This window comes from Eleutherodactylus coqui, chromosome 1 (genome assembly GCF_035609145.1).
Source record: "Eleutherodactylus coqui strain aEleCoq1 chromosome 1, aEleCoq1.hap1, whole genome shotgun sequence".
NCBI lineage: Eukaryota > Metazoa > Chordata > Amphibia > Anura > Eleutherodactylidae > Eleutherodactylus > Eleutherodactylus coqui.
Window position 1 is genome coordinate 412367771 of NC_089837.1, and position 11918 is coordinate 412379688.

At 40.7% G+C, this 11918-nt stretch overlaps 1 protein-coding gene across 1 annotated transcript; it reads left to right on the plus strand.

Moving 5' to 3' along the window:
- The first annotated feature begins 1362 nt into the window (after positions 1 to 1362).
- Positions 1363 to 10715, plus strand: ACOD1 (aconitate decarboxylase 1). The gene is made up of 5 exons (XM_066580917.1): positions 1363 to 1563; positions 2942 to 3103; positions 4818 to 4907; positions 7936 to 8141; positions 8630 to 10715. The coding sequence occupies exons 1-5, from the start codon at positions 1477 to 1479 to the stop codon at positions 9576 to 9578; spliced, it is 1494 nt and encodes a 497-aa protein (XP_066437014.1). The 5' UTR covers positions 1363 to 1476; the 3' UTR covers positions 9579 to 10715.
- The last annotated feature ends 1203 nt before the right edge of the window (positions 10716 to 11918 follow it).

Consider the following 11918-nt stretch of genomic DNA (forward strand, 5'->3'; position numbering starts at 1 on the left):
AACTCACCAGCTCCTGTGGCAACCTGTTCCACTCAAGTTTTTTTCGAATATCTAATTTGTGTCTTCTCTCTTTCAGTTTCATTCCATTGCTTCTAGTCTTTCCTTGTGCAGATGAGAATAGGGCTGATCCCTCTGCAGTGTGACAGCCCTTCAGATATTTGTAGACGGCTAATAAGTCTCCTCTAGGCCTGCTTTTTTGCAAGCTAAACATTCTCAGATCCTTTAACTGTTCTTCATAGGACATGATTTGCAGACCGCTCACCATCCTGGTAACTCTTCTCGGAACTTGCTCCAGTGGGTATGACATGAAAGTCTGGAATAGGAATATTCCTTTTAAGTTTTAAAAGTTCTGATTTTTTTTTAGCAATATAATTTTTAAAGTGTTATGTGACAATGTGAATACATCTTTCCTTTTCTGTATTTACATCTGTAACAAGAACAGGAAATTTATGGAACTAACGAATTACTTTTGTAACAGTAATCACAATAATGCAGATTTTGACTCGAAAGCGGGCGCATCACCTGACCGACGGCTGCAGAGCTTAGTAGCAGTTGCCGAGTAAGGGCTTCTCTGTGCGCTGCCGTGAGGGACTGCTGATTGCGAGGTGAAAGGAGCAGAAGGCCGAATTGGTGCGGATTTTGTCTGTTTTTAATACTGAAATGCTGCAGATTTTGCCACTGAATTTCCCAAAATTTGCAGCATTTCTGTTATGTCTGAATGTACCCTAAAATGGTAATCACAATATATTAAGTTTTGTGGCATCCTAATATGGCAACTTGGTTGAGCATCTTCTTCCACAAATGTTTTAATTAGTAATTAATTTAACTGGTAAAATATGTACATATCACCCATGGAAATTAATAAAATGTGACTGTTGTGCTGCAGTCAACTGCAACTTTTGTGGTGCATATGAAAGTTGTAGAAACATGAAATTGCACAAGTTGTGCAACTAAGTGCTATTCCTAGAGACACTTCAGTCATGTGACTATAATCAGTCATAGCAACCAGTCATGGCAGCCTCAGACTGCAATGACAATGAACGGCACCTCGGAATCTCATTGTGTGGGGACGTTTGGGCACCCCAAACACCAATCGGTGCATTTAAAGGATTAACAGTGGCAATCAGCATAAACGCAGATTGCTGCAATTGCAACTGGGTGTCAGTTGTAAAAGACAGGGGGCAGGATGTGTTTTTTATTCTCATCCTCTTCCTGTTTCCCATACTGTCTGTATTACGGACAAATAAATGCGGCCATAATACACCTGTGTGTCACCAGCCTAAGGGGAATTCTTGATGTATGGCATAGGTCATCATTGGGTAATTTATGTGACTCTTCCGTATGGTGACTTCTTTAGCTACAGCTGACTGGGAACTTGAAGATTATGTAAATTGGAAAACCCAAAGATAAAAAAAGGAAGAAAGTAACACGTAGGGAGGGCACTTCCAGTTACCACAGAGGTGGGTAGACTATAAAATGAGTCAGGATATTAGAAGCAGTGAGAAGAGGAACCTTGACCAGGAAGCTAAGGCAGTCATTCTAAGAAACATGCTTGCATCTAAGGTACCGTTCTGTACTTACTCTACCATGGATATTATCACTGTTACAATATACCAACTGTATTATGCACTACTGTCAAAGTATTTCAGGAGTAATGCTCACACTTACTGGATTGTACATGTAACATGCTTAATTTGGTTAGCAATTGGATAACTCTGTAACTGTACTTTTATTATATTTTGATACACTGTACATGCACAACTTGGTGCGGCTATGCTATATGTGTAGCATGACAGCCGTACAAAGTTAATGTTAGTGGCTGGCATCTTCAAGGATGGCGCTGCTACATCTGTATTTTTTTTAAACAATCTCTTTTTACTGAAAAACAACAAACAGTAAGGAGGACAACCGTCTCCCTGGGAAACCATCTACATAAGTGGACACATAGGTCCTTGCGGCTTTATTGCAGCACACGAATAACAAAAAGGAAAAAGAGTCTTGTGTCCAGTTACAGAAATTATTGCATAAACTGGTTGACATACCTGAGATAAAATTAAAATTTGTTTTTCGTACCTAGTGCGACCTAGCACTAATAAAATAAAAAGCAACTCAAAGAGATGGGTGGGGGGGATGGGAGGAAATAGGGATAAAGGGTATGGGTGTATTGGGGTAAGGGGAGAGAGTGAAGGGGGGAGGGGGGGAACTGTAAGAGGTCTATTAGCATTTTTAGCCAAACTGAAGTGCACATGACTAAAAGAAACAAGAATTGTATGTATACATACCGTAGTAGATACTATGATCCACATATGGGTTTATTTGTCTTCACTATAACCAACCCATGGCTTCCAAAATGACTGGAATTTGTCCCTTGAGCCTGTTTCCCCAGGTGCGATTTCCCAATCGGAAATCTAAGAGACTTTTTCTCTCCACTGTGCTACTGTAGGGATCTCTTCCGTCTGTAATTCTTTATTTTACACCATAGCCATTGCGTTCTAGAATCTTTACTGTAAGCGGTGACATTTTTCCTATAAACAACCATACAGACTGCTGATCGGCCGTATTCAGTGATCGGTTTGTTAGATGCATGGCCAACTTTAGACAGGTTTAACAAATTCGCTGTTATTGCTTACCATGCATTCATACTGGTGACATTCTCAGGCACGACTGGCATTGTACAGCACACGGACACCCCGCACGATTTTCTCACCCGTGTGAATGCACCCTTACTAGTAAGACCATGGTGAGGAATAGTTTCTATGGAGAGATGATTGACCATATAGTTTTATATAATTCAATAGGAACTATGGAAACAGTCAAGCAGGATAGGTGATAAATGTGTTTTTCTTTTTTGGGGGAAAAACCCTTTTAGAACTTGTGCAGCAGACCGGTTACGTAACAATGCAAATCCTGTATTAACACATCTCTTTCATCTTGTTTCCAGTCAGTTACAGGGAGTTTTGCTGGGATTATTCATGGTCTGACCGCAAGTAATCTAACAGAAGCCTTGATTCAGAGAAGCAAGCGTATGATTTTGGATACCTTGGGCGTCGGGTTGATTGGTACCACAACAGAAGTCTTCCATAAGGCATTGCAGTACAGCAAAGTAAGATTTATTTATGACCATGTGCTCATCTCATGGAGTCGGAATACCACTGGGTGTTATTCATATACAGCTATTTATATAAAAGAAAAGTATGACTAGACACATTGCATGCACTAAGCACTGGAACGCTTTGTCCTTACCGCATACATGCTTCGAAGGTTCATTAGCCAAGTTGGGATTTCAGCGACAATAGCTGCAGAACTATGTTGTACATAGGAATACATTAGGGATTCTACCCACTAGCGTTTTTTTTAACGCTGCGATATCGCTGCATTTTTTTCAATGGGACTTTCTAAAAGTTAAAATCGCAAAAGCACAAACTTCCGATTTTTGTGCGATGCGATTTTAACATTAGAAAGTCCCATTGAAAAAAACGCAACGATATCGCAGCGTTAAAAAAAACGCTAGTGGGTAGAAGCCCTAATGGGGTAAATCGTTGTATAGATCCATGACAAATCAAACTGCATATCTGCAGCAGAAACCTGAGTCTACAGTCGATCCTCTAGTAAATATGTCAGCTTTATCGCAGATAATTCAATGCATTTGAATATTCTATAAAGCCATCTTCACACCCAACGGAAATGTGGAATTTACGCTAGTGGAATCGCTGTGGAAATTCTGCAGCATTTACAGTATGGAGCCATGTGGAGGGGATTTTACAAATCTCATTCACATGGTGCAGAAAATTTCCGCAACTAATCTGCAGTGTTTTGAAAAATGCTGTGGACTCTAAATCCACAGGATTCCTATTTAGGGCTCAGTCACACGGGCGCATCGGCACCCGTGTTACTGCAGGAAGCAGACGGCCGTACCTCAAGACGGACGTCTCTCTGCAGCGCCGGGAGAAAGAACATGTGACCGGCTTCATTGCTGGTCATGTGTTCTTTCTTCAGTGCTGCAGAGAGAAGTCCGTCTTGAAGTACGGCTGTCTTCTTCCTGCAGGAAGGGCTCAGTCTCACGGGTGAATCGGCACCTGTGTACGGGTGCCGATGCGCCAGTGTGACTGAGCCCTTATGCTGCGGAATTCAGTCCTTGAAATACAAGGGTTAAATTCTGCAGCAGATCCACAATTAAAAACACAACAAAATCTGAACCATTTAGATGCAGATATGGCCACTACGGACTTGGTATGTTTTTTCTGCGGGTTTTCCTCTGCAGAAAGCCTGCAGTGAACCCGCTATGTGTGAAGGTGGCCTAAAGGCGTTTTCTCACTTAAGACATTGATGGCATAATGCTAAAGTGTCATCAATGTCTGATTGGTGGGACCACTGAGATATTGCCTTCTCCTGCCAAACGGATCGCTTGGAACAAAGTTGACTAAAAAATAAAAGCTAACTGGAAAAAAAAAGTTTAAGGGATTTGACACTTTTCTATCATCGACGCCACTTTTTCTTGTGACTATCAGGGTCGCAGCAGTCAGACCCTCATTGATCAGACACTGATGATATATGTTACAGATGCATTTTCAGTAATCGTTACTTACTGTATATATATATATATATATATATATATATATATATATATACACATATATATATTTATATTGAAACTTAACCCTAACAAAATAGTTCTTGAAGAACTTCTGACTATAGTTAGCTGTTATGTACTTTCGCGGTAATAAAAGATGATCATTTGCTATTTGGCAGTAACAGTTCATCACAGTTCACTTTTTTCTTTTGCATGCTTATGTGATCACCTATTTTATTGATTTCAGATTTACAGCACTGACATCTCAAGCACTGTCTGGGGCCAGCCTTACCTTCGGCTTCCTCCGCTCTATGCCTCTTTTGTCAATGGAGTTGCTGTAAGAAATAATCCCTATGTACAATTATCTCTGATCGATGTTAGATTGCCACTAACCATTCTGCAGTAATAATACATAATGATACGTGAGCATTGTCTTCAGCTTGTTCCTACAGTTAGATGCAACTGGCAGTGAAGTACGACAAGCAAGCGGCTAAGAGCTTGGGTCTATAAGCTGATATTTGCAATATCTTTTGTGGTTATTAGAATCCTGGACATAAATCAGTTCTTAGCCATGTTTAAAAATGACATCATGTCATCTGGATACATATTTTACAGATATATTAAAGAGGACCTGTCAGCTCTGCTGATACTGTATGTCTGTTTTAGTAAATACTTGTATTTCCCATGGAATAAGGCTATGTTCACATCTGAATTGCAAACATCAGTCAGTGCATCGGCGCAAATCTGGCATGAAATCCCAGAAGAATTAGTGCAGCTAGCTGTGCTATTTCTTGAGCGGGGACAATTTCTGTCCACATGCTGGATGCCATATAAGGTCTATTTGACGCCTCCTGGGTCCAGAATATGGTGGTGCACTTCTGTTTTTTTGGTAACACTTTGATTTTGGGACAAAATTCGCCCTGTTCCAGTCCCCGTTTTCAGCTGTCAAAGATGGCTGCAGTAAATTGTATTGCAAATTACTACTTAAAGCACAGAATGCATTGCTCTTTGATTGGCCAGTGCTGATCATATAAGCAGCTCTGGTCAATCAGAGAGCAAATATAGTATAGTGTACTGGTGCACTGTAACAATTAGGTAGCCTGGAGTCTTCAGCCAAAAACAGGACTCAGAACCAGCAGACCAGAGGGATGACAGAGAATAACTGTAGGTAATATATCACCTCCATTCCAGGGGCAGAATTTTTTCCTGAATAGAGGGTCGCTTTAACATTGATGTAAACTTATCCTAACAGTTGTAGCAAAACTCTACATTGTGCTTTACGTATGTTATTCTTTGTGGAAATGTACGATTGTATTGATAAGTTACAATGCTGTTTGTCAATAGGGTGTATTCACAAGGAGAATAGTGACAACCAGTTATCAATTTATTCATATATTTACTCAGCTAGCATACAGAGACCAGGGATTATGTGAGGTAACAGTCAAAAATTCCATTGTGTGAAATCACTTTACTTGATAAGATTTCAAACCCGTTGGGTAATATCACAAGCCATGATAGACAGCGTTGTCAGCCCTGGTGTTTACGCTGATAGGAAGACTCTTATGGCAATTAATCTCTCATAGGCAATCCTGTAGAAAAATATAGATTATGTATATGCTTCCTTTATTGTGACGCATGTACTGGGTAGCTCTAGTTTTTCACAAAATGTGCATATTCGGCACAAATCTATATACTGCAGAACAAACTATGTGATATCTTTACAGCTGAATTAATTACGGTATTAAAATACAGATACTGGAAAAATAAGAAATAAGTATACGGCTACATGTGCCAGTGTTCCTTATTTATTGCTCTATATACGGTATATCAACTACAAAACATGCATCACAATATAACCTTCTCAATATGTACCGTAGCATTTTCAGAGTTGCAAAATATGGGAATTTTGAAACAGACTGCATTCACCCAACATGAGTTAGAATAATTTCATCATATACCTGTTCTGTATTTTTCAGGGACTAAAGTTCAATTGATGGCAAAAAAAAACTCAAATAGGGGAACAGAAAGTTCCCTGCTGGTTTCTTTGGCAACCTCTAGTACTACACTAGTAAATGTACAGTATATGTCTAAAAAAACTTACAGTACCAAATATTCATTGTTTAGTACTATACCCCAATCTTAGTCTTAATCTTCTGTAGTTTGAATTTGAAGATCTGGTGGTTTTGTATGTATACATGCCACTAGCAATTATTCCTAATGTGAGGGACCTTGTTGTACCAATTGGACTTCTGATGAATAATTACTAGAGATGAGCGAGTATACTCGCTAAGGCTAACTACTCGAGCGAGTAGTGCCTTAGCCAAGTATCCTCCCGCTCGTCTGTAAAGAGTCAGCTGCCGGCGCGGGTGACAGGTGAGTTGCGGCAGTGAGCAGGGGGGATCGGGGGGGGGGGGGAGAGGGAGAGAGATCTCCCCTCTATTCCTCCCCGCTCTCCCCCGCCGCTCCCCGCCCCCCACCGGCCCCCGAATCTTTACAGATGAGCGGGAGGATACTCGGCTAAGGCACTACTCGCTCGAGTAGTTAGCCTTAGCGAGTATACTCGCTCATCTCTAATAATTACTATATGAAGCTTTGGGGATACTTATGAAGAATAGTGTAAAGGAAAAATGGAGTAGTGGTCCATAGCAGCCAATCTAATTCATCTTTTATTTTTCAAAAGGTCTCTAGAAAATGAGTACTGGAATCCTATTGGTTGCTATGAACAACCGTACCACTTTTCCTTTGCACTGCTTTTGATAAAATTACAACCAGTTTCCAGACAATAATTCGCTTTTAAATACCAGAGATACTAAAATCTGACTAGAAATAAACACAATAGATATTGCCATCACTACGCTTCAAAACACATTGCTTCTGTTCCTGAAATTTAAAAGGGTTATCCAGGACCTAAATATTGATGACCTACCCTTACTGTAGGTCATCAATATCAGACTGGTGGGGATCCAACCCTAGGCACCTCCATTCAACAGCTGTTTGAAGGCATCACAGTGCTCAGGCCTCTTTGACTTGTGATGTCATGTTTATTGGTCACTTGGCCCTTCGGCAGCACAGTCTTATTCAAATGAATGGGATTGAGCTGCAGCACCAAACACAGTTGCTTCACATTGTACACCACTGTGCCTGGTACACAATGAAGAGACTATATCCCTCGGCCAAACTCTGTGCGTCCTTCCAAGAGCAATTCGGTGGGCGTATCAAATCCCCACTGATCTGATATTGATGACTCATTTTAAGGATAGGTCATCAGTATTTAAGTCTCCGATAATCTTTTTAGGATACCTAAATCAATAAAGATATCATTGGCTTTTTTTCTTAATAACTAGAGTGCATTCACTATTTCTTAGGTTCACTCGATGGACTTTGATGACACTTGGCACCCTGCTACACATCCATCCGGTGCTATCCTGCCCTCATTGATTGCACTTTCAGAAACATTACCGTCACATCATAAGAAATCCGGATTAGATTTTCTTTTGGCATTTAATGTTGGAATTGAGGTACAGGGAAGACTCATGCGCTTTTCGAATGAAGCCTGCAATATTCCAAGAAGGTAGGTAACATTAATTCTGCTTGAACCAAATACCTTCTCACTGTTTATATGTTGACATGAATAACTATATTTTTTTGGTAGTAGCCATAAAAAAGAAGAAGATGGCTCTTCATAGGCAGGATAATATGTAAAAGATAACCACTTGTAATCTAACAGTGCAATGGCATAATTCAATGGTTCTGCCTTGAGGCACAACACTCGTAAGTTGTCTTTTGCCAACATGGCAAGCCACAAATCCATCCGGTCACCGTTTAGTTCCAGTCTAGAATACTGTTGGAGAGAAAATTGGATCCTTCCAATCAGCATTCTCTTAAATGTCCGTGCTGATAAGAGCAGGGCTGATTGGAAGCATCCAATTTTCTGTCCAGTTCGAATACCTGCTTTGTAGATACATAGTAGTAACATATTAGGATTACATGTGCAGTTTATATGTATCAAGTATATTATGCACAATTCCCTTCCTCATTATTTTTCCTCTGTTTCTGTAGGTTTCACCCTCCTGCTGTAGTTGGTACTATGGGAAGTGCTGCAGCTTCCTCTAAATTTTTAGACCTGGATCAGACTCAGTGCCGAGATGCCTTAGCTATTGCCGCATCATATTCCGGGGCTCCTATGGCCAATGCAGGGACACAAACTAAGCCCCTCCACATAGGTAACGCAGGCAGGCATGGCTTAGAAGCTGCTTGTTTTGCTTTTCTAGGTCTTGAAGGGAATAAACAGATCCTGGATTTAGAGTCTGGTTTCGGTGCTTTCTACCATGACTATAACCCACAAGCCCTGCCATCACTGCAATCCTACAACTGGCTGCTGGAAAAACAAGATGTTGCTATTAAACGATTTCCTGCTCACCTCGGGACGCACTGGGTGGCAGACGCAGCATGTGCAGTACGGAAACACATTGCTGAAGATAATGAACCACTGCCCATTGATAACATTCAGAATATTGTTCTCAAAATCCCAGATGCAAAGTATGTGAGTCGCCCCGTACCAAGGTCAGAACATGAAGCTCGCCATTCCTTCCAGTTCAGTGCTTGCACGGCTCTACTAGATGGACTTCTATCCATTAAGTCTTTCAGTGACCAGAATATTTCCAGGCCAGAATTACATAAGATGCTTAGTAAAACAGAGGTGCTTCACCCATCTGATAATCAGCCAAACTTTGAGAAACTGTATTGCGAGGTGAGTGTTACAATGACAAATGGAGACACCTTTACAGAGAGGTGTGATACATTCTACGGCCATTGGAGAAAACCACTGAGCAATGAAGATCTTGAAAAAAAATTCAGGTCTAACGCTTTGACAGTACTTTCTGAAGATGGAGTAGAAGGAATTGTGGAGATGGTGAACAAGCTGGAAGATCTATCAGACTGCTCCGTATTATGTTCATTTCTGAGACAAAGAGGTCAGACTGACAGCAAGCAAGAAAGATCATCCTAATAAACATATCTACAGGCATTACTTGAAAATGAAATAAATCTACATCTATAAAGGATTAGTATATTGACATCTGATCTAATATATTTATGTAAATTGACATCTTGATTTAAAGGGGTTGTCCAGGACTAGAAAGAAAAAAAATCTACTTCTTTTTTTGAGAAACAGCACCACTCCTATTCTTGGTTTGTGTCTGGTACTGCAGCCCAGCCCAATGCACTTTAATCACAATTCTATATGATGCTGATAATTAATCTAACCATGGCCCAAACTGTGTATATATTGGTTTGAAGGTGACTACAAGATGTCGTCTAAGTATGAAAGGCCTACCCTGGATTCCAGAACACACTACATCTATGAAGGCATTAACAGGAATATACAGTATACTGCAACTTGCAGAAAGAGGAAGCACAATTTGTAATATCTGTAGAGGGGTAATATGATTTCATGTCACACAAAGTATCCATAGCTACCAATCAGATCACTTCAGACCTGCTCTGGAAAAAATAATGCTGACACAATATGGACACATTATGGATAATAATTAGGGATGATCGAGTATACTCGCTAAAGCATTACTCGCTCGAGTAATGTGCTTTAGCCGAGTATCTCCCTGCTCGTCCCTGAAGATTCGGGAGCCGCTGCAGCTGACAGGTGAGTCGCGGCGGGGAGCAGGGGAGAGCGGGCAGGAGAGAGGGAGAGAGAGATCTCCCCTCCGTTCCATCCTGCTCCCCCCCACTCCCCGCCCCGCGCCGGCCCCCGAATCTTCAGGGACGAGCAGGGAGATACTCAGCTAAAGCACATTACTTGAGCGAGTAGTGCCTTAGCGAGTATACTCGCTCATCCCTAATAATAATAATCATTATAGAGGACATACAGGATATCTTAAAATTAGTAAGACCTAACAATGTTAATACATACAGTATATAACCTGCATATTGTGATGATATATATCATGAAGCTGGATGATCTAGACAACTATTGCAATATATTTTGTTTTATTATTTAACACTAGTAGCATGATTATGCATGTTTTATTGTCATGTAAATATACTTGTAAAATCTCCCAAACTGTCAGGGCTTTGAATGTAAAGGCCAGCTTTTTGCTTATACCCAATTAAATTCTATCTGAGAAGTTAATACTACTATATTCTGTTGATTTCTTACCTGTCATATATATTACTCTTCTACATAAACTTGAATAGAGTTGTATTATCATTTATTAGAGTATTCACGTACAGTGTCTAGGGACTATTACATAGCAACATTTCATGTCGCATCAAGCTGTCTACTATCTATGTGCTTAGTTTTAAGGGTAAAGTGGGTGACTACTTTATTAGAAGGAGAAGTACATCTTTTCAGCTTCAAAATTATGTACATACACATGCAGAAGAACAGGAAGAATACAAACAAAGAGAGGATAAAAACAGCATCCAGATGTTACCCTTGGACAGATTTGAACCAACAACTCCAGCAGTGTGGACAGCTGAGCCACCATGCTTGGTCTTTGTTTTCTAGGGGGGGAGAAGACTGAGAAACACAAAGAGAACATACAAACTCCATGCAGATGTTGTCCTTGGACAAATTTGAACCTAGGACCCCAGCCCTGCAAGACAAAAGTACTAATGACTGAGCCACCATGCTTGCTCTTCCTTCTTGTTCTTTCTTCTTTCCTTCTTCGTCCATCTCCTCATCCCCCAGTGGAGAGGAAAAAGAAGAAAGTAAATGGGAAGAAGAATAAGTGTAAGAAGGAGAAGAAGGAATAGAAGGAGGAGAAGGGGAAAAGGAGATGAAGGAGAATAAGAAATCTTACATACATTTGAGCTATATACATGGCACATATGTTTGAAGAATTTCCCGGTATATGCCCTGAATGTATACTAAAGATGTGATGTGATGCTTGAAAAGTATTGGAAACGCTTTGTTTTCTGAATTCCTCATTGGTCAGTCTCACTGAGCGATATGTATCAAAAGTAGTGCACAGGAGATCGTCTGATATGATGCTCTCAGTTTGCAGTCCAGTAGGCTACAGCAGGTGAGCCTATACAATTCAATCAAACTCTGAGAGCAAATTGAGTTCCATAAGGCCTCATGTCCACTAGCTAAATGGAATTGCGGATTCCGCAGCGGATTTCCGGATTTTGCCCATGGGGAATCAGTGGCCATCTGCGGGTCCATTAAATTGATTCTTGCACCCGTGGATGGCATTATAAAAGAATTGCGTTTATCACGCGCGGGAGAAAAAACGTGGCATGCTCCATTCTGCCGCGGATTCCGCGCGGATCTGCAACACTGCTATCACATTGATAGCAATGTGTGCGGATATCTGCATGCAAAAAAAAT